The sequence below is a fragment of the Wolffia australiana genome, chromosome 16 (genome assembly GCF_029677425.1).
Source record: "Wolffia australiana isolate 7733 chromosome 16, ASM2967742v1".
NCBI classification, from domain to species: domain Eukaryota; kingdom Viridiplantae; phylum Streptophyta; class Magnoliopsida; order Alismatales; family Araceae; genus Wolffia; species Wolffia australiana.
In genome coordinates, this window is record NC_135850.1 from 11,206,559 (window position 1) to 11,232,371 (window position 25,813).

Below are 25,813 nucleotides of genomic sequence, written 5' to 3' on the forward strand. Positions count from 1 at the left end.
ACAAAAATAATTTTATATGGATAAACCTCCTAGATCTAGAATTGGTGTGTAAATATAAACAAGAACAAACAGGGAAACGAAGAAAATCAAAGCCTACACTTGTCCATCAACAAAAACAAAATCCACCTTTGGAGGGACAGAGTCTTTTGCCACCTCAAGAAGAACCTGAACCTTCTTCCACTTTTCAATTTTATTCACTGTCCATTTCCAAAATTCCTCTCTTCAAGTTTTATAACTGGTCATTATAGAACTTCTTCATGTTGCACAAGTTTATATAGTTGCATATATTTTGCTTCTTGTGCAAGAGAGGGTTGTCTGTGTGTGTGTGTGTAAAAGTCAATCCTGGTGTTGAATGTTGACGTCATTGAATGTTGACTTCCCCAGTGACAGTCAACTCTCCATCGAAGCCCATAGGCTCGCCATTCGGCGCAGTCTCCACCTTGTGGTCTGCACCCATCATCGCGCAAAAGTCTACTCCGCCGGCGGCGGTCAACGGGGGCTGCTGACATCATCAACCATAAGTCAACGGTGCTGGTCCCAGTCAACGGTCAACCGAGACAAACCTGCAAGAAAGTCGGGAACGGCGCCGGGGGAAGAAAAGAAGAGAGAAGCTCAGTCGACGAGTACTCATGGTGCCACGGTGGCAAAGCCACGTCAGCAGTTCCGCTGAGCTGGCACTCCGTCTCCTGCTGACATGTTTCCACGTGGACCCCACCGTCGTCAAGCTGGAGCTGATCGTACAGCGCGGCGTCTCCGCAGCCGCCCACGAGGCAGTCGCCAGCCGTCCGATCTGTCCCCAGATCGATGATCCCCGTCAACGGCTCAGATGTTGACACGTACATCTGACCTGGCGCGTTGTCCCAGCACGCCATGCCACTCGGGTACGTAGGGGGAAACACCGGTTCGTGCGAGTCAAGCAGGATCTGCGCCACGTGTACAATTAACGTTAATTTTATTATTATTAGAGATCTAATCGCGTTTACGTACCTGGAGGGCGGAGTCGTCTTCGTACGAAGGCAGGCTGCCATCGGTCAAGAATTTCTGGTCAAAGGTCAACGTTCACACGTGTGAGGGGGAAAAAGCCATGCAGAGAGAGGTACGTGAAGAGAAGGGTACCTTTCTCTGTGCCACACGTGCGAGCGTGTCTACCAGGAACCTTTCGGTTGTCTCCAAGTCGCTCAGAGAAGGCATGGTAAGCATTTCTGGCTCGAACAGACTGTTTAGAGAGAGAGATAAAGTGTTAGAGAGAGAGATGAAGAGAGAAGGAGATCTCAGAGAGAGAAAGAGAAACTGTTTAGAGAGAGAGTTAGAGGATTAAGCGATTAGAACGAGGAGAGGGTTGGAGAGAGATAAAGAGAGAAGGTGATCTTAGAGAGAGAAAAAGAGACTGTTTAGAGTGAGAGTAAGAGGATCAAGCGATTAGAACGAGGAGAGGGTTGGAGAGAGATAAAGAAAGAAGGAGATCTTAGAGAGAAAAAAAGAGACTGTTTAGAGTAAGAGTAAGAGGATTAAGCGATTAGAACGAGGAGAGGGTTGGAGAGAGCAATAAAGAGAGAAGGAGATCTTAGAGAGAGAAAAATAGACTGTTTAGAGTGAGAGTAAGAGGATTAAGCGATTAGAACGAGGAGAGGGTTGGATAGAGAGATAAAGAGCGAATGAGATCTTAGAGAGAATGTTTAGAGAGAGAGTAAGAAGATTAAGCGATTAGAACGAGGAGAGGGTTAGAGAGAGATAAAAGAGGAGATCTTAGAGAGAGAAAGAGAACTTGAGAGGTAAGAGAAACAAGAGAAAGCTTGAGAGAGAGAAAATTAGAGGGAGGGAGATTGAACTTGAGAGGAAGAAAACTTTTAGAGAGAGATAAAGTGAGAAGGAGATCTTAGAGAGAGAAAGAGACCTTGAGAGGGCAAGAGAAACAAGAGAAAACTTCAGAGAGAGAGAAAATTAGAGGGAGGAAGATGGAACTTGAGCAGAAGAAAACGTTTAGAGAGAGAGAGATAAAGAGAGAATGAGATCTGTGATGGAGAAAGAGAACTTGAGAGGGAAAGAAACAAGAGAAAGCATGAGCGAGAGAAAATTATAGGAAGGAAGATAGAACTTGAAAGGAAGAAAACGTTTAGAGAGAGAGAGATAAAGAGAGAATGAGATCTTAGAGAGAGAAAGAGAGCTTGAGAGGGAAAGAGAAACAAGATAACGCTTGAGAGAGAGAAAATTAGAGGGAGGAAGATGGAACTTGAAAGGAAGAAAACGTTTAGAGAGAGATAAAGAGATAATGAGATCATAGAGAGAGAAAGAGAACTTGAGAGGGAAAGAGAAACAAGAGAAAGGTTGACAGAGAAAGAGAGACTGTTTAGAGAGACAGTAAGAAGATCAAGCGATTAGAGCGAGGAGAGGTTTAGAGAAAGATGGAACTTGAGAGGAAGAAAAGGTTTGGAGAGAGAAATAGAAGAAAGAGAAATATAGAGAGAGAAAATGAAAAAATTGGGGAGAAATAAAGAGAGGGCAAAGGAGAGAATCAGAAAGATGAAGGGATAAAGACGTAGGCCTTGAGAGAGAAAGATAATCAAATAGAGATAGAGAGGGAGAGAGAAATGATAGAGAGAGAGAGAGACCGAAGGCGCTCCTCTGCCATCTGTAGTTGATGTTGGAAGTTGCTGATCTCATGTTGTATCTCCTGTTATATCGAAATACGAGAAAATAATCAGCACTTCATTTATCTCTCTCTCTATCTATCCATCTATCTAGATATCTATGTATATATATATACATACATATATATATATATATATATATATATATATATATATATATATATATATATATCTAACTCTCACCTATATATATATATATCCATCTGTATATGTATCTCTCTAACTATCCATCTTTCTTTATATATTTATATCTATCTATCCATCTATCTATCTATCTATCTATCTATCTATCTATCTATCTATCTATCTTTATATATTTATATCTATCTATCTATATATTCCTCATCAAGAATATTACCTCTAAGTTGCTGTTCTCTGCCCCCGAGCTGATTTTACAGGCAAGCCAGAGGTAGAAAATCAGAAATGATAGAAAATTTGTATAAGCCGAAGAGAGAGAAAGATATTGTTATAATGAAGATATATTTTAGAGAACGAAGTTACTTGTCTATCTGAATGGCCAACTCGCTCTCGCACTTGAGCTTCTTCAGGGTCCGTATCAAATACTAACAAGAGCAAAACAAGAAAATTAGAAAAAATTGAGCTTAAACAGATCAAAATAAAATAATTTAAGCATTGTTCTTTCGATTCTTTACCTCCATGTTTTGGATTGTTCTGCAAAGCGATCAAAGAAATCCATGTCAGATGATGAACTGAGATGTAAGATTTATTGGTAGAGAGAGAGATGATTTCTACCCATTGTCTTACCCTCCTCGGTCATGCTCTGGCAAATTCACGTATCTCGTCAAGACATCTTCGATCCTAGCAAGACATGAAGATCAACATCAACATCGTTCCACACAAATCCATGTATCTCACTAGCTCCGATTCCCTGCGCAAATCTCCCTTTTATCTCTCTCTAGAGAGAGATAGAAGAACAGGGAGACAGAGAGAGAGAGAATCATCATAACCATCCTTTCAGACAATCATGTATCTCTCTAGCTCCAATTCCCAATACATGTCTCTCTTTAACTCTCTCTCTAGAAGAACAGAGGGAAGACAGAGAAAGAGATGAAATATCATCATAATCATCCTTCCAGACCGATGCATGTATTGCTCTGGCTCCAATTCCCAGTACATATCTCCCTTTATCTCTCTCTCTCTAGAATAACAGCAGGACAACAAAGAGGAAGAGAGATGAATATCATCATCACCATCCTTCCAGACATGCATATATTGCTCTAGCTCCAATCCCCTGATCTTCGTGTCTCTATCTCTCTCTCTAGAAGGACAGGGGTGACAAAGAGAGAGAGAGAAAAGAGACACGAAGATCATCATTACTATCGTTCCAGAAACATGATGCATGTATCTCTATAGTTGCAATTCCCTGATCTTCGTATCTATATCGCTCTCTCTAGAAAAACAGGAGGAAGAGAGAGAGATACGCACACACGAAGATCATCAGCAGCAGCGTTCCACACAAATGTATGGATCTCTCTATCTACAATTTCTTGATCTTCGTGTCTCCACCTCTCTCTCTCTAGAAAACCAGAGCTTAGAGAGAGAAAGAGACATGAAGATCGTCATCACCATCGTTCCACGTTATATATCTCTCTAGTTCTCGCTCTCTAGAAAAACATGGGGAAGAGAGAGAGAGATAAAGATCATCATCACATTGTTCCAGCCGCATGCAAGTATCTCTCTATCACCGATGCCCTGTCCACGTCACCCTCTATCTCTCAAGAAAAACAGGGAGAAGAGAGAGAGATAAACGTGAATATCATCATCACAATCGTTCCGGAGAAATGTATGGATCTTCGTATCTTCAATTCCCTGATCGTCGTGTCCCTATCCCTCTCTCTCTAAAATAAATGGGGTAATAGAGAGAGAGAGAGACGAAGATCATCAGCACCAACGTTCCAAGCAAATGTATGTATCTCTCTAGCTAAAATTTCCCATTCATGTCTCTCTCTCCCCCTCTGACTCTTTCAAGAAGAACAGGGGTAAGTAAGAAAGAAAGAGAGAGACCAAGATGATCATCACCATCGTTCCAGACAAATGTATAGATCTCTCCATCTCCAATTTACTGAACTTTGTATCTCTTTTCCTCACCTCTAAAAGAACAGGGCTACGAGAGAGAAAGACATACCAAGATCATCCGCCCCATCGTTTTAGATAAATGTATGAATCTCTCTAGCTCCAGTTCCACATCCATGTCTCTCTCTAGAATAATAGGAGGAAGAGGGAGAGAAAGAAACATGAAGATCATCATCGCCCTCGTTCCAGCGTAATGCAAGTATCTCTCTATCTCCAATGCCCTGGACACATAGACATCTATCTCTCTCAAGAAGAACAAGGCGAAGAGAGAGAGAGACAGATAGAGAGAAGTACACAGGGAATTGGAGAGGGAGAGATACATGGATTGATCTAGAACGATGGAGACGGTGATCTTCGCGTCCCTCTCAAGATGAACAATCAATGCGCATATTTCCCTCGCTCAAATCCCCTGCCTATGTCCATGTCTCTCTCTCGAAGAACAAGGAGATGAGAGACAGATAGAGAGAGAGAGACGCGGACAGATCATTGGGGATGGATAGATACATGAATTGATCAAGAACGATGGAGACGGTGATCTCCGCGTCCCTCTCAAGAAGAAAAATCAATCACACATCGCTCTACCTCCAATTCCTTGCCTATGTCCATGTCTCTCTCCAGAACAACAAGGAGAAGAGAGAGAGAGACCTGGACATGGATTTGGAGATGGAGAGATACATGGATTTGGAGATTGGAATAATCAATCCACGGTGATCTCCGCGTCCCTCTCAAGAACAATCAATTCACATACCGCTCTCGCTCCTATGCCCTGCCCGTGTTCATGTCTCTCTCTAGAACAACAAGGAGAAGAGAGAGAGAGAGAGAGAGAGAGACTTGGACATGGATTTGGAGATTGAGAGATACATGAATTGATCAAGAACGATAGAGAAATGTCATCACCGCGTCCCTCTCAAGAAGAAGAATCAATGCACAAATCTCTCTAGCTCCAATCCCCTGCCCATGTCCATGTCTCTCTCTAGAACAACAAGGAGAAGAGAGAGAGAGAGAAAGAGAGAGAGACACCTGGGCATGGAATTGGAGATGGAGAGATACATGAATTGATCAAGAACGATGGAGAAAGGTCATCGCTGAGTCCCTCTCAAGAAGAATAATCAATGCAGACATCGCTCTAGCTCCAATCCCCCGCCCACGTCCATGTCTCTCTCTAGAAAAACAAGGGGAAGAGAGAGAGAGAGAGAGACCTGGGCATGGAATTGAAGACGGAGAGATACATGGATTGATCAAGAACAATCAATGCGCTCATCGCTCTAGCTCCAATCCCCCCCTGCCCTCGTCCGTGTCTCTCTCTAGAAGAAAAGGGGAAGAGAGAGAGATAGATAGAGAGAGAGAAAGCCAACTGGCGACGGCCGGAGAAGTGGCTGAGGCGGCCGGAGGGAGAGAACATGATGAGGGCGATGTCGATGTCGCAGAGAACGGAGAGTTCGTAGGCCTTCTTGATGAGCCCATTCCGGCGCTTCGAGAAGGTCACCTGCCTGTTCGTGTTGTTCTCTATTCTCTTTATCTGCAATTTCACCCTCCCCATCTAGTCTTCTAATTCTAATTTCTTCCCCCCCAAGTAGAAATCCCGCTACACATGCACACGCAAGAGATAGAAAGAGAGATAAAGAGATGGAAAGAGAGAGAGATGGACGATTTGGAGAGAGAATGGACAGAGAAAGCGGAGAGAGTGGAAACAAAACGCGGAGAGAACGCCAAAGAACGAGGGGAGATAGAGAGAACGGGGTTGGCGGAAATAGAGGGGAAGAGAGTGGGTGTGAGCGGGAGAGAGGTGGAGAGAGAAAGAAAGAGAGAGAAAGAGGTAAAGAGAGGGATGGAAAGACAGAGCGGGAGGGAGGGAGACAGAGAGGCATCCGGAAGGAGAGAGGGAGAGAGAGAGAGAGATAATGAGGGAGGAGGAGAGAGACATGGACAAAGAGGAAGAGAGAGAGATGGAGAGGCAGCCGGATGGACAGAGAGAGAGGAGAGAGATGGAGAGAGAAGGGGAGATATGGAGAGAGACAGACAGATGGAGAGAGAGAGAGGAGAGAGATGGAGAGAGAGAGACAGACGGAGAGGGAGAGGGAGAGAGGAAGAAAGAGATGGAGAGAGACAGAGGCAGAGAGGGGGAGAGAGAAGGTGAGCGATGGAGAGAGAGAGACAGAGAGGGAGAGAGATGAGAAGAGATAGAGAGAGAGCCAGAGAGGGAAGAGATGAAAAGAGATGGAGAGAGAGACACAGAGAGGGAGAGAGAGAGGGGAGAGATGAAATGAGATGGAGAGAGAGAGAGAGCCAGAGAGGGAGAGACAGACAGAGAGGGAGATAGAGAGAGGCGAGAAAGATGGAGAGAGAGGCACAGAGAGGGAGAGAGAGACTGATCGAGAGGGAGAAAGACTGAGAGGGGGAGAGAGAGAGAGATGGAGAGGGAGAAAGACAGAGCGGGAGAGAGATGGAGAGAGAGATACTGATCGAGAGGGAGAAAGACAGAGCGGGAGAGAGATGGAGAGAGAGATACTGATCGAGAGGGAGAAAAACTGAGAAGGGGAGAGAGAGAGACTGATAGAGAAGGAGAAAGACAGAGAGGGGGAGAGAGAGATGTGAGAGAGAGAGAGGCTGGTAGAGAGGGAGAGAGTGAGATGGAGAGAGATTCAGAGAGAGAGCCCCAGACAGAGAGAGATCGAGAGAGACAGAGAGAGATCCAGACAGAGAGACACAGAGAGAGATACAGAGAGAGAGAGAGCGAGAAACAGAGAGAGAAAGAGTGAGAGAGAGAGAGAGATATCGAGAGATACAGAGAGAGGGAAAACGAGAAACAGAGAGAGGTGGAGTGAAAGAGAGAGAGAAACAGAGAGAGGTGGAGTGTGAGAGAGAGATCGAGAGATACAGAGAGAGAGGGAGAGAGAGAGAGAGAGAAACAGAGAGAGGTGGAGTGAGAGAGAGAGAGAGAGAGAAACAGAGAGAGATGGAGTGAGAGAGAGAGGGAGAGAGAGATCGAGAGATACAGAGAGAGATGGAGTGAGAGAGAGAGGGAGAGAGAGATCGAGAGATACAGAGAGAGATGGAGTGAGAGAGAGAGGGAGAGAGAGATCGAGAGAGACAGAGAGAGAGAGAGAGAGAGAGAGAGAGAGAGAGAGAGAGAGAGAGAGAGAGAGAGAGAGAGAGAGAGAGAGAGAGAGAGAGAGAGAGAGAGATACAGAGAGAGATGGAGTGAGAGAGAGAGGGAGAGAGAGATCGAGAGATACAGAGAGAGATGGAGTGAGAGAGAGGGAGATCGAGATATACACAGAGAGAGAGATCGAGAGAGAGAGAGAGAGAGAGAAAGATCGAGAGATACAGAGAGAGAGAGATATGAAGAGATACAGAGGGAGAGAAAGATCGAGAGATACAGAGAGAGAGAGATATGAAGAGATACAGAGAGAGAGTAAGAGAGAGAGAGAGAGGGAGATGTAGAGAGAGAAAGAGAGAGGAGGGTCAAGGGGCGCCGTAGAGCTGGCGTATCCGCCGGGAGGAAGGGCTGGAATTCCGTTAGAATGTGGCGAACCTCCGAGATTGTCTCCCAGGAGAGAGAGAGCGAGAGAGAGAGAGAGAGAGAGAGGTGGGGCCCGGTAGTCCACGTGGACCAATCATCTCCCTTCTTAAGTGACGTGGACCTACAGAGCAACTTAAGCTAATCCCCTAATAAAGATCAACTTAAGACGGAGGCTTAGCAGACAGCGTATCAAAAAAATGCACTCTCAGTTTCAAGTGACGTGCTCAGTCGACCACGTTTAGCTAAAAGCCTTACAGAGCGCAACTTACCGGGAGACATGTTAACAAAAGAGGACTGGTCTAGCATACGATAATGACGACGACGTTGACGTTGACGTTGAGGATAAATAACGAAATCGCGGCGATGACGATAAGAGACAAAATCACCTACAGCACGTATGGATGACGATTACGTTGACGATACAGGACGAAATCACGACTACGGCATCTTCATCAACATGTGTATACATTGGCGTCATCCGTCCAAGGAGTCCCAAAAATTAACTTGCAACCGCCCGTCATCCGTTGCAAGTCGCCAGAGTAGTGTCCCTCACTTGATGCCATGCGAAAACATGGCATTTTTAAACAAAATTAATCAATAAAATACACATTATAAATTCATCGTCATAACCTGTCTGAGACCCTCCGTCATCGTCATTATCATTGCAGAAGCTAGGCAGATGCCAGACGACGGTTTACAGATGGGACGGGACAGCATGACATGTTGGTCAGTTTTATTGTTACTGTCTGATGGGCTGTACGGTTGCCCGTAGTAAACCTAGAGTAAATCACTGGCCCCTGATGACGGAACAAAGGCTTGACTGACAGAGGTCAGTGACAGGACGGATGAGGGATAACTATCCGTCGCTGACACACGTGAACCAATCAGTTCTCGGTTTTGAGTAACACTGACGTAACATATTTATAGAAGAAAGAGAGATCCCCAACCCTCCGTCATCATCATCATCATCATCGAGGAAGCCATCTATGCCATCCATCAACGTCATACAGGGCCTTGACTGTCGTCATCGTCCATATCGTCATAGGTCAATGACATCAGTTTGTGACACATGATCCCTACTCTAATGTCTACTCCAGTAATGCTCAGAGACAGATTCCAGATAACAGCTGACATAAGGGACAGAACAGAACGGCTTGACATTTGGTCAGTTTCATTGTTACCATTTGAAGGGCTGGATGGAACCGAATGCCAGCCGTCATGAAACCTAGAGTAATCATCGGCACCCAATGGAACAAAGGCTTTACTAATGGAGGTAAATACGGAGACGGATGACGAATCGTTATAATTCAACGAGTCACGAGGACCAATCAGCTCTCAGTTTGGCGCGACGTGGACCGACGGAGGTCGGCTTACATAAGGGACAGGATGGGACAACTTGACATTTGGTCAGTTTCATTGCTACCATTCGAGGGCTGCACGGAACTGGATGTCCGGCCATTGTGAAACCTAGAGTAAATCACCAGCACCGGAAGACGCAATAAAGGCTCAACTGACGGAGGTAAGTACTGAGGCGGGTGACGGAACACTATCTGAGCCACGTGGACCAATCAGCTCTCAGTTTCACTGTTACCCTTTGAGGGGCTGCAAAAGAACCAGATGTCCCGCCCTTATGTAACCTAGAGTAAATCACCATCACCCAACAACGAAACAAAGGCTCGACCGATGGAGGTAAGCACCAAGACGGATGACGTATTACTATCCGTTGCCGAGCCACGTGGACCAATCAGCTCTAAGTTTCATTGTCAGCCGTCGAGGGGCTGCACGGAAGCGGATGTCTGGCCATTATGAAACCTAGAGTAAATCAGCGGCACCCAAAGACGGAACAAAGGCTCGACAGACGGAGGTAAGCACCAAGACGGATGACGTATTACTATCTGTTGCCGAGCCACGTGGACCAATCAGCTCTCAGTTTCATTGTTAGCCGTCGAGGGGCTGCACGGAAGCGGACGTCTGGCCATTATGAAACCTAGAGTAAATCAGCGGCACCCGAAGACGGAACAAAGGCTCGACTGACGGAGGTAAGCACCAAGACGGATGACGGAGCGCTATCCGTTGCCGAGCCACGTGGACCAATCAGATCTCACTTTCATTGTTACCTGTCGAGGGGCTGCATGGAACCGGACGTCCGGCCATTATGAAATCTAGAGTAAATCACCGGCATCCGAAGATGGAACAAAGGCTCGACCGACGGAGGTAAGCACCAAGACGAATGATGGAGCACTATTTGAGCCACGTGGACCAATCAGCTCTCAGTTCCATTGCTGGAGAAAAGCTAGAACGACGGAGGTAAGCACCAAGACGGATGACGGGTAACAATCCATCACCGAACCACGTGGACCAATCAGCTCTCGGGTTGGGCTGACGTGGGCAGAGAGGAGCAGGATAACAGAAGAAAGAGAAGAGGGTACAGCAGACCCTTCAATATTTATACACTTTTGTTCTTGTCCAGCAAGTTATGTGGCGAGGAGCGAGTGGGAGACGATGAGAGCAGCTATGGCGGCCTCGGCGCTTCCCCCGAGTTTTTCGCTCAATTCTCGGCTTGATCGGCGAAGAATTCCATCGTCGTCTTCCTCGTCCTGCACTTGCTCGGGGAGAATCGGAGAAGAGGATCGATCTCGCTCTCGGAGCTTGGAAATGGGGAAAACGACGAGGAGAGTGATGTTTGGGAGTGGATTGGGGGTTTTGACGGCATTGGCTGCGGGGGAGGCGGGGGCGACGAGGGTGGAGTATTATGCCACTGTTGGGGATAAGTTGTGTGATGTCAATTTCGTCAAGTCTGGGCTTGGGTATTGCGATGTGCAGGTGGGGAGTGGGGTTTCGCCTCCTCCGGGCGAGCTCATCAATGTGAGTTGTTGGTGTCTTGAAATTCTTTTTTTTGTGCGTTTTCGCTTTTTGGAGTGTTGATTTTCGCCTCCTCCGGCGAGCTCATCAATGAGAGTTTTTGATGTCTTGAAATTCTTATTTTTTTGTGCGTTTTCGCTGTTCTGAATGTTGATTTTCGCCTCCTCGGGGCGAGCTCATCAATGTGAGTTGTTGGTGTCTTGAAATTCCCCTTTTTTTGTGCCTTTTCGCTGTTAGGAATGTTGATTTTCGCCTCCTCCGGGCGAGCTCATCAATGTGAGTTGTTGGTATCTTGAAATTCCCCTTTTTGTTGTGCGTTTTCGCTGTTCTGAGTGTTGATTTTCGCCTCCTCGGGGCGAGCTTATCAATGTGAGTTGTTGGCGTCTTGAAATTCCCATTTTTTTGTGCGTTTTCGCTGTTGGGAGTGTTGATTTTGCTTGGAATTGTTGATTTAGAACTGGATTGAACTTGGAAACGGACAAAAATATGGGAAAGCAATGTGATACCCGTGGATCACGGGAAACCCATAGATTCTATTTTAAAAAAGTATGTTTGGCTTCTACTTCCGTGGGAATTAGACCACCGATTTTAAAAGCAATGTTAACAGTTCTACAGTGTTGTGAGTTCTTAACTATATCATCCTATATGGACATACATCCGAGAACATCTTTTGTCATGTGATATTTTGAGTGTTTGTTATGTGAGTTGGATTCCCAAAAATAAATCAGTATCATCTGATAGCTTTTCTCGGAGGTATGATATTTATTATGTATGATCAATTTCTTCCTGCTAAGCTGGTGTGTGCTTCAATAATAGCCATTAAGATGATGAATTTGCTGAATTTATGTGCTAGTCATTCCTAGAATATGTATCGAATAAGAAGCCATCCAATTGAGTTAATTTGGTGAGAGGGATGTAGTCCTGTTTTATGTGCTAGTCATTCCTAGAATATATATGTTACGTTCCCTCCTCCAAGGATCTTCAGTCGATCAAGAACGCGACTAGCCCCGTAACAGAAATCAAGAACTCTCGTTCCAAGAACGTGGAATAGAGGAAACGAGTAGAATAGGAAAGTGTTTGCTAACAACGAAAAATAGAAAGAAGAAAGAAATAGGAGTCCACTTCGAATGGACCTCCTCCCTCTGGTTCGGGCGTCTCCCGCTCACCAGGCTCGCGACTTCTAAAATGCCAAAAAAGACCCGTTTCTTTCTCCCGGTGCCTTTATTTATATGACTCCTTTGTTGACCGCTACGCCATGTTTGACCGACGGCGCTTGGTCCTCTGGTAAGTCCTTGGCAGGGTCGTATCATTACTCCCTCCCTCCAAATCCAAATTGTCCCCAATTTGGAATTCTGGAAATTGGCGAGTGATTGCCTCCGAGTCTTCCCAGGTAGCTTCGAAATTGGGTAAACCTTTCCACTTGACGAGCAGTTGCATCCCGGTTCTGTTGAATCTTCTTTTAAGCACTGTTTCAGGATATACCTGCCATTCCCCATCATCAGAAATGTTAGAAGGAACAGGTAAGATATTAACGTCATTTCCCACAACTTTTCGTAAGTTAGAAATATGAAAAACAGGGTGAATGGTTGCAGTTTCTGGGAGATCCAATTTATAGGCCACAGGTCCAATTCTTTTCACAATTGTGTAGGGACCAAAGTATTTAGGTGCCAATTTTTCCGAGAGTCGTCTTGCTAATGATTTCATCCTATACGGGCGTAATTTCACAAATACTTTATCTCCTTCTTGGAATTCAGTATCCTGGCGATGGCGATCTGTCTTCCTTTTCATCATAGCTTGAGCTTTGGCTAAATGAGATTGTAAATGGGACAATATGCGGTCTCTTTCTGTGAGTAGGGAGTCTAGTGAATCATTAGGGCTTGGTGGTGACCCGTAACGTATGATAGGGGGGGGGATCTCGTCCATATACAGCTTTAAATGGTGTCATTTTTGTTGATGTGTGGAAGGAAGTGTTGTAACTGTATTCTGCCCAAGCTAGCCAATTTGCCCATTTTTTTGGATTCTCAGATGCAAAGCAGCGTAGGTAGCATTCCAAACTTCTGTTTGCCCGTCTGTTTCAGGGTGATATGATGAACTGAGCTTCAATGTTGTCCCTTGTAGCTTATGTAGTTCCTTCCAGAACTGGCTGGTGAAGGTACTGCCTCTATCTGATACAATAGAACGAGGAATACCATGTAACCGAACAATCTCCTTAGTAAAAAGGTTAGCAATATCAGGGGTAGTGAATGGGTGTTTAACCCCAATGTAATGACAATATTTTCTTAATCTGCAAACCACTACTAATATAGTGTTATAACCACCTGATTTGGGTAACCCTTCTATAAAATCCATGGATACGTCTTCCCAAATTTGGTTGGGTATAGGTAACGGTTGTAGCAACCCGGCTGGAGAGAGTGTGGATGCTTTGTGGCGCTGGCACACCTGGCAGGCGGCCACATATGCTCTGATCTGCTTTTTCATACCTTGCCAATATATTTGTTGAGAAATTCTTTTGTACGTTTTGAGCGCCCCTCCATGTCCCCCAATTTTGGCATCGTGAAATTCCTTTAGAACCAGCGGAATCAGCGAGGAATTTGCAGGCAATACCAATTTACCCTTGTATAGGAGGGTATTGTTATTCAGAGTGTACTGGGTCGTTGTGGAGGATTGAGTAATCAAAGCACTTATGATACCAGAAAGTCTTGGGTCTTGGTCAATCTCATTATCCAGTACTTGTCGGTCTAACCAGTGTGTCATTGAAATGTTATGACAATGAAGCTGTTCATCTGTCCTGGAGCGTGATAATGAGTCTGCAACTGTATTATGTCGCCCTGCCTTGAAACGGATTTCAAAATTGAAACCTAATAATTTCGATACCCATTTGTGATAATGTAGCGGTACCTCTTTTTGCTCATTTAGGAACTTTAGACTGAACTGATCGGTATGTATGAAAAATTTCTGGAACAATAGGTAGTGTTTCCATTTTGAACAGATAACACTACTGCCATCAATTCTCGTTCGTAAGTAGATTTGAGCCTTGAGTTGCAGTTGAGAGTCTTACTAAAATATGTGATTGGGTGCGATTCTTGTATGAGTACCGCTCCCAACCCAAAACCAGAGGCGTCTGTTTCAACGATAAAAGGCTTGGTAAAGTCTGGTTGCTTGAGTATAGGGGTGGTAGAAAGAGCAACCTTCATGTCGAGGAATGCCTTATCTGCTGTGTCAGTCCACTCAAAGGAATTTTTTTTTAACAGCGATGATAGTGGGTGAGCTTTCTGAGCATACTGAGCTACGAAACGCCTGTAATAATTTGTTAAAACCAGGAATGATCTGAGCTGTTTGAGAGAGTTTGGGACTGGCCATGATTTAATAGTGTCAATTTTGCTGGGATCTGTTTCCAGTCCTGGTATAGATATTCGGTGGCCCAGGAACTCAATACAACTTTGAGCAAATAAACACTTCTTAGGATTAACCTGTAATGAGTGATCTTGCAGTATTTGGAATACCAGGTGTAGGTGTTTCTCATGTTCTGCGTCAGTTTTGCTGTATATTAAAATATCATCAAAGAATACTAACACAAATTTACGCAGGTGTTGCTTAAAAATGGAATTCATTAGAGCTTGGAAGGTAGCAGGTGCATTACTAAGACCAAATGGCATGACCAAAAATTCGAAGTGTCCCTGATGTGTTTTGAACGCCGTTTTGTGAATGTCACTTTCATGCATGCGAATTTGATAATAACCCGATTTGAGGTCTAACTTTGTAAACAGTGTAGTTCCTTGCAACTCTTCGAATAACTCATCCACCATGGGGATAGGATATCTGTTTGGAATGGTGACTTTATTGAGAGCTCTTAATCAATACAAATTCTCCATCCCCCATTTTTTTTTTCTAACAAGGAGAGCAGGACTAGAATAGGGGCTAGTAGATGATCGAATGACTTGTGTGGAGATCATATCGTTGGTAAGCTTCTCCAACTCATTTTTGTGGAGATATGAATATCTGTATGGTCTCAAGTTAATCGGGGTTGTCCCTGGCTTCAAATAAATTTTGTGATCTATGTCTCGCTTGGGTGGTAATTGTAAAGCAGACTCAAAAACAGAAGGGTGTAGAAGACTGAAAGTATCGATGTAAGAAGATTTTGAGATAGTGAATACCGTGGGTTGGTTTGGGTCACATGCCGCGTATAATGCTCGAAACTGTCTCTTACTATTGATGATATCTTGTGCGCTTGGATATCTTGGATTAGAAGTAGATAAGAAATAATGATCCGTCTTCAGTTGGTGAACGACCCCTTGCCATAATATCTTCAGAGTCCTCAAATTGTAATTGCTCAAGAACCACTCCAGTGATCTCAACCACTGAGCTCCAAGTACCACATCTAAAGTTCTTATGGGTAGCGGATAGAGATCTTGGACAATATCTATCCCTTGCATATATATTGGCACATCCAGACAGATACCTATAGAAGATTGCATTGCTCCATTAGCCAGTAATACATCAAATCGCCCTCCCGCTACAACTTGGAGTGACGCTGCCGATATAATTTCAGGATCAATAAAATTGTGGGAGGCACCACTGTCGATCAATATTCTCACAGGATACCCTGCCACATGCCCCCATAATTTGATGGTGTGATTCAGAGACGGTTCCTGTGAAATAAAAGCTGTTTGTTGGGCAGAGAAAGCCGATTTACACGTAATTGGGGAGTTGTCAGTTTGCATTGGCACAGCTTCGTCTTCAGATTTGTCTGCTGGTTCAGACCTGTCTACCACCATTATAAGGTTCAAGTCCTTTCTGCATCGGTGCCCCGGTAAGAATTTTTCGTTACAATGGAAGCAGAGCCCCTTCTCTTTTCTCATTTGAAACTCAGCTTCAGTGAGCCGAAGGTTTCTTTTTCTTTGAGGTCGTACATGATTGTGCTGAGTGTTTGTGGACTGGTTGTTGGTAACTGGTACCGTAGTGTTGTTTTGCTTGGTATTAGTGTACGTCCTTTGAATATTTGTCTGAAAATGTGGAGGTTCCTTTCGTTGAATTGCATTCGAGTATTGTGCTGGTTGATGATATGTAGGAGAATTTTGCCAGGCCGTGTAAAGAACCCCCAGGTCTATCTCAACTTGGACTGAAATATCCATCATTTCCTGCAACCCGAACGGCCTGCATTTGCGCACTTCTGTACGAATTTCTGGCTTCAATCCATGTAGATAGGCATATTCTTTTGTTTCAGCTGCCACTTTGGGAAGTTGTGATAGAATACGTTCGAACTCATCCCTGTACTCAATAACAGATCCCGTTTGTTGCACATCAAACAATTCCATATAAAGTTTGTTAAAAGAAATGCCGTATCTATTTGCAAACAAAATCTTGAAATGCTCCCAATCTCGAAACCCTATCTCTTTTTCTGTATAGACGAACCAATTCTGTGCTGTGTTATCTAGATGCAATGAGACAAGATGCAGTTTATCTTTGTCATCCATGGTATGCAAATAGAAGAAACGATCCACGCATGCAACCCAGCCTTCTGCATTTTCGCCTTGGAAAAAAGGCAAATCTCCTCGTTTAAATTGGAAATTCTGGTCTGACCTGGGATTGTTTGGTGGTTGTTCTGGTTGAACATAGTTGTGGCGATGCCCCCTTTCTTCATTGGGCGTCGACTGCTTGAATTCTTCCAGGCGTAGATTGATGGAAGCGATTTGTGTTGGACCGAGCCCAGCAACCATTAACTCTTTCTCTCTTTTTTCTTTCTCTGTCTCTCTCTACGGCCTAAGTGTAGGTGGGCCACAAGCCTATAAGTGGCCCACCAAGAGGCCTCCCCCTCTTTCTCTCTCTTTCTCCCTCTCTTTCTCTGTTTTTATTCTGAGCGCAGGACTGTCCCACGTGGGACCTTATTTTAAAGAACCTCCCACGGGGGAGGTCACTTAAAATCTTCCCACGTGGGAGATTGTAAAGGGCCCCTTTAAAGGGCCCCAAACCTAGCCGCTTTAGTATGACATTTTCTCCGTTCTTTTGTTCCAAAAAGCGCCGCCTGAGGCTGGAGCTCTTCCTCCCTTCTCCTCTTCCTCCATTCCTCCCAGTTTGCTCTCTCTCTGCTCCCTTTGGCTGCCTCTTTCTGACATGGTATCAGAGCAGTAAAGCCTAGGGCTTCATCGACCAAGGATAGCAGAGAAGTTTTGCTGGAGCAGCAAATCCAGAAGTGTGTTTTCTTGGCCTGTCCCTACCACCTGCCTTCGAGTACAACCTTTCTACCACCTCCTCAGACATGGCAAGCTTTGAAGAGGCGAGTTCAAGTCAAAGACTCCCAGGGGTGGTCCAAGAAAACTCTGAGGCAAGGATAGGAGAAGTCAGTGGGCTGGTTACATCCCAAAACTCAGAGGTTGGAAGAGGAACAATTGTGTTTCCCCTGCAGAAGTAAAGTTTGATGGAAACATGTTTGAATGGTCAAAGATGGTGACTTTGACAGTTTATGGATTATTTCTGGGGGATCATCTCACTGATGAACCCAGAACTCCTGCAGATCCAGATTATAAGCGATGGAAAGCAGAGGAGTCTCTTATTTTGCAATGGATGCTGAGATCAATGACGCCTGAAATGAGGGACTTTCTCTATTGTACAACAGTGAAGGAGCTATGGGATGAAATCCAGAAGTACACGCGTCTGAGCAGTCAAATGATTGGAGAATCTACGAGTTGAAAGTGCAGGAATCGATGGCGCGTCAAGGCGGGGAGAATATCCGTCAATACTCCTCCCGGCTGAAGGCAATTTGGAGAGAAATTGACTACTTATGGCCAGTACAGAATCCACAGTCAATAGAGCGGCAATACATCCTGAAGCAGCGCATTTTCACGTTCCTCATGGGACTTAACCGGTCTTGAATCGGTGAGGAGTCAACTCTTGCATCGAGAGAAGCTGCCGTCCCTAGAGGAAGCCATTGGCGCCATCCTACAAGCTGAGAGCAGACTGGCTGTCTCGTCAGACTCACAGGGCCAGAATTCGGCTGCCCTACTTACAAAGCGTCCTGAGGGTCGGACGAATCCTCCTGGGGGTGGCACTGCCCGACCAACCCCATCGAGCTCAGCAGTAGGTGGCGACGGGGAAGACAATCGAGACTCTCTTTTCTGCAACTACTGCAAGAAGCGTCGTCATATGAAGGAAACTTGCTGGAAACTTGCCTGGAAGAATCAGAATTCGGGAAAGAAGGCTCTTGTAGCAGCGTCGCAACCACAACAATCTGGCCCCACTGTTATCAGTCCCGGAGTTGAGGAGGTGCAGGAGAAACTCAGTTCTACTGCCCTCGCTCAATCAGGTACATCCTCTCCAAATAGTTGGATCGTGGATACGGGGGCCACAGATCATATGTCTCCCGATAAGTCGTTTTTTAATCATTATTCATCCACTGCCATATCTCATAAAGTTCAGACAGCCGGAGGAGGATTATTGGCGGTCAAAGGGGTTGGAAGTGTTTTGCTTCATCCACTTGGCGAGCTTAAAGATGTTCTCCATGTTGAAAACCTGAGAGCTAATTTGATATCCATTCAGAAAATTGTTGATGACTATGGATGGAGGTTTACTTTAGATCGTGACGGGTGTTTTTTATGGGACAAGGACTCCGGGAAGAGGATTTTATCCTTTAGAAGGGAAGGCGGCTTGCTCCTCTTGGATGGTGGAACCGGACAATGCATGCTGTCCCGGAGGACAAGCTTGAAGCAGGAGAAAGTGATCCGTCTCCACCAGCAGATGGGTCATCCTCCGTTCGATCTCCTTAAGACTTGTTTTCCCTCATTGTTTCGAGGAATTTTTGTTAAGAACTTATTTTGTGAAGCATGCCATATGGCAAAACTTCGGAGAAGTACGTTTAAGTTAATGGATGATCGTTTTCTTTCGCCATTCGATTGTGTCCATAGTGACTTGTGGGGACCGTGTCCAGTGGAAAGTATGACGGGGTGCCGTTACTTCATTATTTTTGTTGATGATCACACAAGAGTGATGTGGTTATACTTATTGAAGTCTAAAGGGGAGGCTGAAAGGGTAATTGTCGAATTTTGCAAGATGCTTGAAAATCAGTTCGAAGCGGATTAAGCGGCTCAGATCAGATAATGGGTCAGAATTTCAGAATTCTGAAGTTAGATCCTACTTCTCAGATGTGGGAATTGTTCACGAAACGTCGTGCGTGAATACACCCCAGCAAAATGGGCTGGCAGAGAGGCGCTTGGGGTATACACTTGCGACAGCCAGGACGCTATTGTTTCAAGGTAATCTTCCAAAGAGATATTGGGAGAGGCTGTCCTGACAGCAGCTCATCTGATAAACCGAATTCCTATGGGTGATTGGTTATGAAAGCCCTTTAAATTTGCTTAAAAGTTCTTTCCCAAGGTGCGACTCTTCTCGGGACTTCCTGCTCGTGTATTTGGGTGTGTGAGTTTCATCCATCAGAATATGGGAAAACTAGATCCAAGGGACTTGGTGCGTGTTTGTTGGTTACTCTAGCACACAGAAGGGGTATAGATTTTATCACCCACCATCTCAGAAATTCTATGTCTCCGCCGATGCCGTGTTCAATGAGTCGAATTTTACTTTCAGGCAGAAAATTCACCTCCAAGTGCCTCCTCAGATGACAGTATTCCGTTTTTGAGTTCCTTCACACAGGGACACAGTCATGGCCACTCCGGTCCCGCTAATGCCATCGAGCCAAGATGATCCACCTGAATCTCCATCAGCTGATGAGGTCACCAAAGTACAGTCAAAAAAAGACGGCCAAGTGGACCAGCCTGTGGTAGAAGATGAGCAGGTGAGTGAAGCATCAGCAGAAAGTGAAGAAAAATCAGATGATATTGTTCCCGGTCCACCAGTGGATGATGATCTTAGTTGGCGATAGCACTTGAAGGGAGTACGAACATGCCGAGTACGGGCTAAGTATCCTATCAGTCACTATGTTAAGTATGGGCGATTTAGTGAGCCATATAAGAGTTTTCTGTCTCAATTGGGAGATTTCCGAGTTCCAAATAAGGTGGAGGAGGCCCTTCAAGATCCTGGATGGAAAGCAGCTATGGATGAAGAGATGAGTGCCCTCATGAAAAATGAAACATGGGAGATCGTGCCATTGCCCAAAGGCAAGAAAGCAGTTGGGTGTCGCTGGGTATTCACCCCGAAGTTTTCATCCGATCGAACATTAGAGCGGCTCAAGGCCAGATTGGTTGCTAAAGGTATACCCAAACGGAAGGCATAGACTATAATGAAACATTTGCCCCAGTGGCCAAATTTGACACAGTGAGAGTATTGATTGCGCTGCAGCCAAGTGTGATTGGAAAATTCTCCAACTCGATGTGAAGAATGCTTTCCTTCACGGGAGCTGGAAGAAGAAGTCTATATGCAGCCTCCCCCCGGATATTTGCTGACCAATAGTCCAAATCAAGTTTGTCGACTCAAGAAGGCACTGTACGGACTGAAACAGTCCCCCAGGGCATGGTTTGGACGGTTTACTAAGGCGATGGTCGAATTGAACTACCGCCAGGCGAGAGGAGATCATGCACTGTTTATAAAAGGAGGCTCGACTGGTGAAGTAACTCTTTTGTTAGTATATGTGGACGATATATTGATTACCGGAGGACCGTGAAGAAGTTGGTCAGCTGGTGGCATCCTTATCCAAACAATTTGATATGAAAGATCTTGGGCAGTTGAGGTATTTCTTGGGAATAGAGGTGGCATACTCAAAAGAAGGCATCATGCTCAGTCAGCACAAATACATTCTTGATCTCCTTCAGGAGACAGGGCAATTGGGGTGCAAGCCATTTTCAACCCCTCTTGATGCAAATGTGAAGATTGGAAAGGCTGATGGGGGGGCAGCAGTTGATAGAACATCATACCAAAGACTAATTGGGAAGTTAATCTACCTCAATCATACCAGACCAGATATATCGTATGCTGTCAGCCTGCTAAGTCAGTTCATGGCGAGCCCCATGAAGTTCACCTACGAGCGCGTATCGCATACTTGCCTATCTGAAATTTACAGTGGGGCAGGGACTCTTCTTTGCACGTGACGGAGGCTTATCTCTGGAGGCTTATACAGATTCTGACTGGGCGGGGTCTGTTGTGCAGTCGATCCACGTCAGGCTACTGCACATTCCTAGGCGGTAGTTTGATCACATGGAGGAGCAAAAGCAGAAAGAAATCTCTCTGTCAAGTGCAGAGGCAGAGTTACGAGCTCTTAAGCGGGCGTCTCAGAATGCCGGTGGCTGAAACACCTCCTGGAAGATATTGGTTTGTCTGACGGTGGTGGAATCGTACTACATTGTGATAACCAGTCTGCTCTGGCCATTGCGAAAAATCCTGTTCAGCATGACAGAACCAAGCATATGGCCTTGAATCGACATTATCTGGCAGAGAACATTGAGCGCGGGATCATCAGACCAGTCTTCATTCCTTCTGCAGACCAGAAGGCGGACATCTTCACCAAGCCGCTGCCGGGTCCCAGATTCCAGTTGCTGGTGTCCAAGCTAGGCATGGTCAACATCCACACCTAGCTTGCGGGGGGGTGTTGGACCGAGCCCAGCAACCATTAACTCTTTCTCTCTTTTTTCTTTCTCTGTCTCTCTCTACGGCCTAAGTGTAGGTGGGCCACAAGCCTATAAGTGGCCCACCAAGAGGCCTCCCCCTCTTTCTCTCTCTTTCTCCCTCTCTTTCTCTGTTTTTATTCTGAGCGCAGGACTGTCCCACGTGGGACCTTATTTTAAAGAACCTCCCACGTGGGAGGTCACTTAAAATCTTCCCACGTGGGAGATTGTAAAGGGGCCCCTTTAAAGGGGCCCCAAACCCTAGCCGCTTTAGTATGACATTTTCTCCTTTCTTTTGTTCCAAAAAGCGCCGCCTGAGGCTGGAGCTCTTCCTCCCTTCTCCTCTTCCTCCATTCCTCCCAGTTTGCTCTCTCTCTGCTCCCTTTGGCTGCCTCTTTCTGACAATTTGCTCCATCACGTGTTCCAGCACGTTGGCGGTGCGACGTTGAAAATCCAGTGTCCCTTGATCGGCACTGGGTTCTTGCTCCATCAAGATAGTAGATCAAGATCGAGAAGAAATGCTCTGATACCAGTGTTACGTTCCCTCCTCCAAGGATCTACAGTCGATCAAGAACGCGACTAGCCCCGTAACAGAAATCAAGAACTCTCGTTCCAAGAACGTGGAATAGAGGAAACGAGTAGAATAGGAAAGTGTTTGCTAACAACGAAAAATAGAAAGAAGAAAGAAATAGGAGTCCACTTCGAATGGACCTCCTCCCTCTGGTTCGGGCGTCTCCCGCTCACCAGGCTCGCGACTTCTAAAATGCCAAAAAAGACCCGTTTCTTTCTCCCGGTGCCTTTATTTATATGACTCCTTTGTTGACCGCTACGCCATGTTTGACCGACGGCGCTTGGTCCTCTGGTAAGTCCTTGGCAGGGTCGTATAAATATATCGAACAAGAAGCCATCCAATCGAGTTAATTTGGTGAGAGGGTTGTAGTCTTGTATTATGATTACTCGTATGGTCCATGAGGATCTATATATGGGAATAAAGGGGACAAGAAAGAGATAGAAATATAGAATTCAACACATATATTTAGAGAGAGAGATGAAGTCCAGGTGAGCCATTATCAGAGGTATTGGCTTGTTTTAAGAGTATCCAATTTCCCTTCCTAACGGTAGTTTTTGCCTCCAGATCCATTACACTGCAAGATTCGAGGATGGCACTGTGTTTGACAGCACCTACAAGCGAGCCAGGCCATTGACCCTCCGCATCGGTGTTGGAAAGGTACTCAAATGACAATAACATGCCACATTCTCATCTCTCCCATTTAGAGAATCGAAGGAGAAACATCATCTCATGCAAGGTAGTATAGATATAAAGCAGGAGGAAACAAGAGAGAAAAAGAGATCATCATCATGCTAATGTCCCTTGGATGTGTTATGATTAAATTACTTGATTTAAGGTTTTGATATGATCATTCATCCCCCCTCCTCAGGGGTATCTTCATCAGTCAAGCATCTTGGTCATTTTCCTTTCAAAATAGTTATAGTCCCCTTCTTCAGAGGGTATCGCAGAAGAATCAATGGAATTATTTATGGTGTGACATCTCTACCCTGCTGAATCTTCATGCTGCTCTTCTCAATCTATTTCCCTCCCTCGTCTGTTGCTGATACTTCTATCGTGATTCTTCACTTGTCTATGATCGATACCTCTATCTATATCCCTCCCTCGTTTCTGACCAATACGTCTATCTCCATCCTGCCCTCATCTCTGATCAAGAACTCTACCTTGATCCTTCACTCATCTTTGATCAATGCCTCTATCTTGATCCTTCACTTGTCTTAGATCAATACCGTTATCTTGATCACTCACTTGTCTATGATCAATACCTATACATCAATCTCTCCATCATCTCTGATCGTACATCCATCTCGATCCCTCCCTCATCTCTGATCAAGACCTCAATCTCAATCCCTCCTTCGTGTCTCATTGGTACCTTTCTCTCAATCCCTTCCTCGCCACTACTCAACACCTCAATCTCTATCCTCCTTTGTCTCTGATTGGTACATCTATCTCGATCTCTCCCTCATCTCTGATCAATAGCTATATGTTGACCGTTTCTTTGTCTCTGATTGCTAACTCTATCTTGATCTCTTGCTCGCATCTTCTTGATATCTATATTCCAATCCCACCCTCTTCTCTGATCGATATATCTATCCCAATCCCTCACTCCCCTAGGCTAGATCCCTCTATCTCGATCTCTCCCTCGACTCTTATCGACACCATCTTTCTCCTCCACCTCAGACCTCAGAAATCCCATCTCGTCCTGATATTCCTATCAGGTTCTTGACAGGATTATGTATACCTGTGGCGACAAATACATAAAAATTCAAATACCTAATATTGTGTAATCATAAAACGATTAATAATACATCTTCCAGGTTATTCCGGGACTGGATCAAGGGATTCTTGGAGGAGGCGGTGTGCCCCCAATGCTAGTTGGTAAGAGCTGAAATCTCACATCATCTCCTGAGTTATCATTTTTCATCGAGTGATGGGTCATCAACTGCTTTAATATTTGAATCAGGCGGTAAAAGAAAGCTTCGGATTCCTCCAGAACTGGCTTATGGCTCTGAACCTGCAGGCTGCTTTTCAGGTTATTTTCAACCTCTATCTGTTTGCACTATGAAATTTATTCATGGCCTGAATTGGATAGATATTTTTCAACCATTGAAGGATGTTGATCTATCTTTTTTTCATTAAAATTTAGTTCCAAAGTTTTACTCAAATGGAAACTCGATGATCAATTACAAAATTCTGAAGTTTACATCATTGTTCAAAGGAAAATAAAAGAATGAAACTGGGATGGGAAGCTCTTGTCATTCGATCCTCATCGAACATTCCATTTGTTGTCTGACGACTGCAAACATCAAATATTTCTTTGTTGTCAGATTAGTGACCTGACCCAAAGAAATAACAGTGAAATTAATTAAATCTAGCGTGTCTCTTCGTCAGACCTTCATCATTCTGAAGACAGGATGCATCAGAATGGTGGAAACAGATTAAATGATTTTCCTAAAAATAAAAAATAAAAAATAAAAATGTCATATTGAGATTTGAAGCTTGCTTCGGTTGATCTTCATCTGATTTTCTTTTATGATCAGGTGACTGCAACATCCCCGGAAACGCAACCCTCTTGTATGACATTCTCTTCGTTGGTGTCTACAAATGATGAACAGAGACGATTTCGAGAGCGGAGATTTGTTATTTTTATGGAGATATATTGAGGCAAGGCAACATTCATCATATGAAGGAAGAAGATCATATAACGTTGAGGATGATGGTCTTTCTTGTGTTCATCAAGTATACTTGAATCAAGGTCAAGCATACGTGGTTCCACTGGGTGCTGCCACATTGCATGCAGTAAGTTATCAATAATATAAGTTTTTTTTGATTAATACTTCGCAAAAATTCTGATGGCTAAACCCAACATCAATAAGATCATCCCAGAGAGAGAGAGAGAATTTCAAAATTTGCATGGCAAGAGAATAGCAGATTGAAATTATCACACTAAGAACATATTAATGAAAAAGAAAGAATCTCGTTCTACTGATTTTTCACTCATCAAAGTGAAAGAGCTCAGAACACTTCAAGAACTAAAATAGTTGAGCCCAAGTTGTTCTAACCTGATCTGCTATTGTTTATCTTGTTTCTCCTTGTAACCGGTTCGATCTATTTGGGAATTAGATCATCCGGATGAATAGCTTTGAATGTGCGAAGAACAAATAATATTTTATAAAGAGGGAAGGATCTGAATGTTGGTCTCCTTGTGAATCACTGGATGAGAATTCATCTCCTCTCTCAGAAGTTAATTTACTCTTAGAGTCAATGAAAGCATAAGATGAACTAGAAGAACATAACTAAGATAAACTAGAAGATCTATGTGATTGAACATTGTGCACACATTCAAAGACTGTAAACAACAGTTTTATTTTTTTATTTAGTGAAAATTTGAGTGCTATTACCTGATTTTTTCTCACAAGTCTTGGCTGTCCCTTGAGACCTTCAAGTTACTCCCCCATCTTCTCCTTGGAAAGACCCCTCTTCAAAAGTCTCTGATACTTTTCAGGATCATTACAAGGTTAGAGAGATGGGAATGAGATATATTGAGAGAGAGAGATAGAGATGATAGAAGGGT

The 25,813-nt window shown here is 44.5% G+C and overlaps 2 protein-coding genes and 1 long non-coding RNA gene across 3 annotated transcripts; 2 read left to right on the forward strand and 1 right to left on the reverse strand.

Moving 5' to 3' along the window:
* Positions 1-176: 176 nt before the first annotated feature.
* On the reverse strand, positions 177-6,701 carry AGL67 (AGAMOUS-like 67). The gene is made up of 9 exons (XM_078588429.1): positions 6,098-6,701; positions 3,414-3,467; positions 3,302-3,320; positions 3,150-3,211; positions 3,007-3,034; positions 2,610-2,671; positions 1,117-1,216; positions 988-1,041; positions 177-923 (listed from the first exon to the last, which is right to left on the reverse strand). Exons 1-9 carry the CDS (start codon positions 6,280-6,282, stop codon positions 549-551), a joined length of 939 nt encoding a protein of 312 aa, XP_078444555.1. The 5' UTR covers positions 6,283-6,701; the 3' UTR covers positions 177-548.
* A 4,024-nt stretch (positions 6,702-10,725) lies between these two features.
* On the forward strand, positions 10,726-25,073 carry PNSL4 (FK506-binding protein 16-2). The gene is made up of 5 exons (XM_078588184.1): positions 10,726-11,130; positions 22,807-22,899; positions 24,057-24,117; positions 24,203-24,271; positions 24,780-25,073. Exons 1-5 carry the CDS (start codon positions 10,768-10,770, stop codon positions 24,845-24,847), a joined length of 654 nt encoding a protein of 217 aa, XP_078444310.1. The 5' UTR covers positions 10,726-10,767; the 3' UTR covers positions 24,848-25,073.
* Positions 18,004-19,008, forward strand: LOC144713695 (uncharacterized). Its single transcript, XR_013584121.1, has 2 exons — positions 18,004-18,427; positions 18,727-19,008. It is a non-coding gene; the product is annotated as an uncharacterized LOC144713695 (long non-coding RNA).
* Positions 25,074-25,813: the final 740 nt, after the last annotated feature.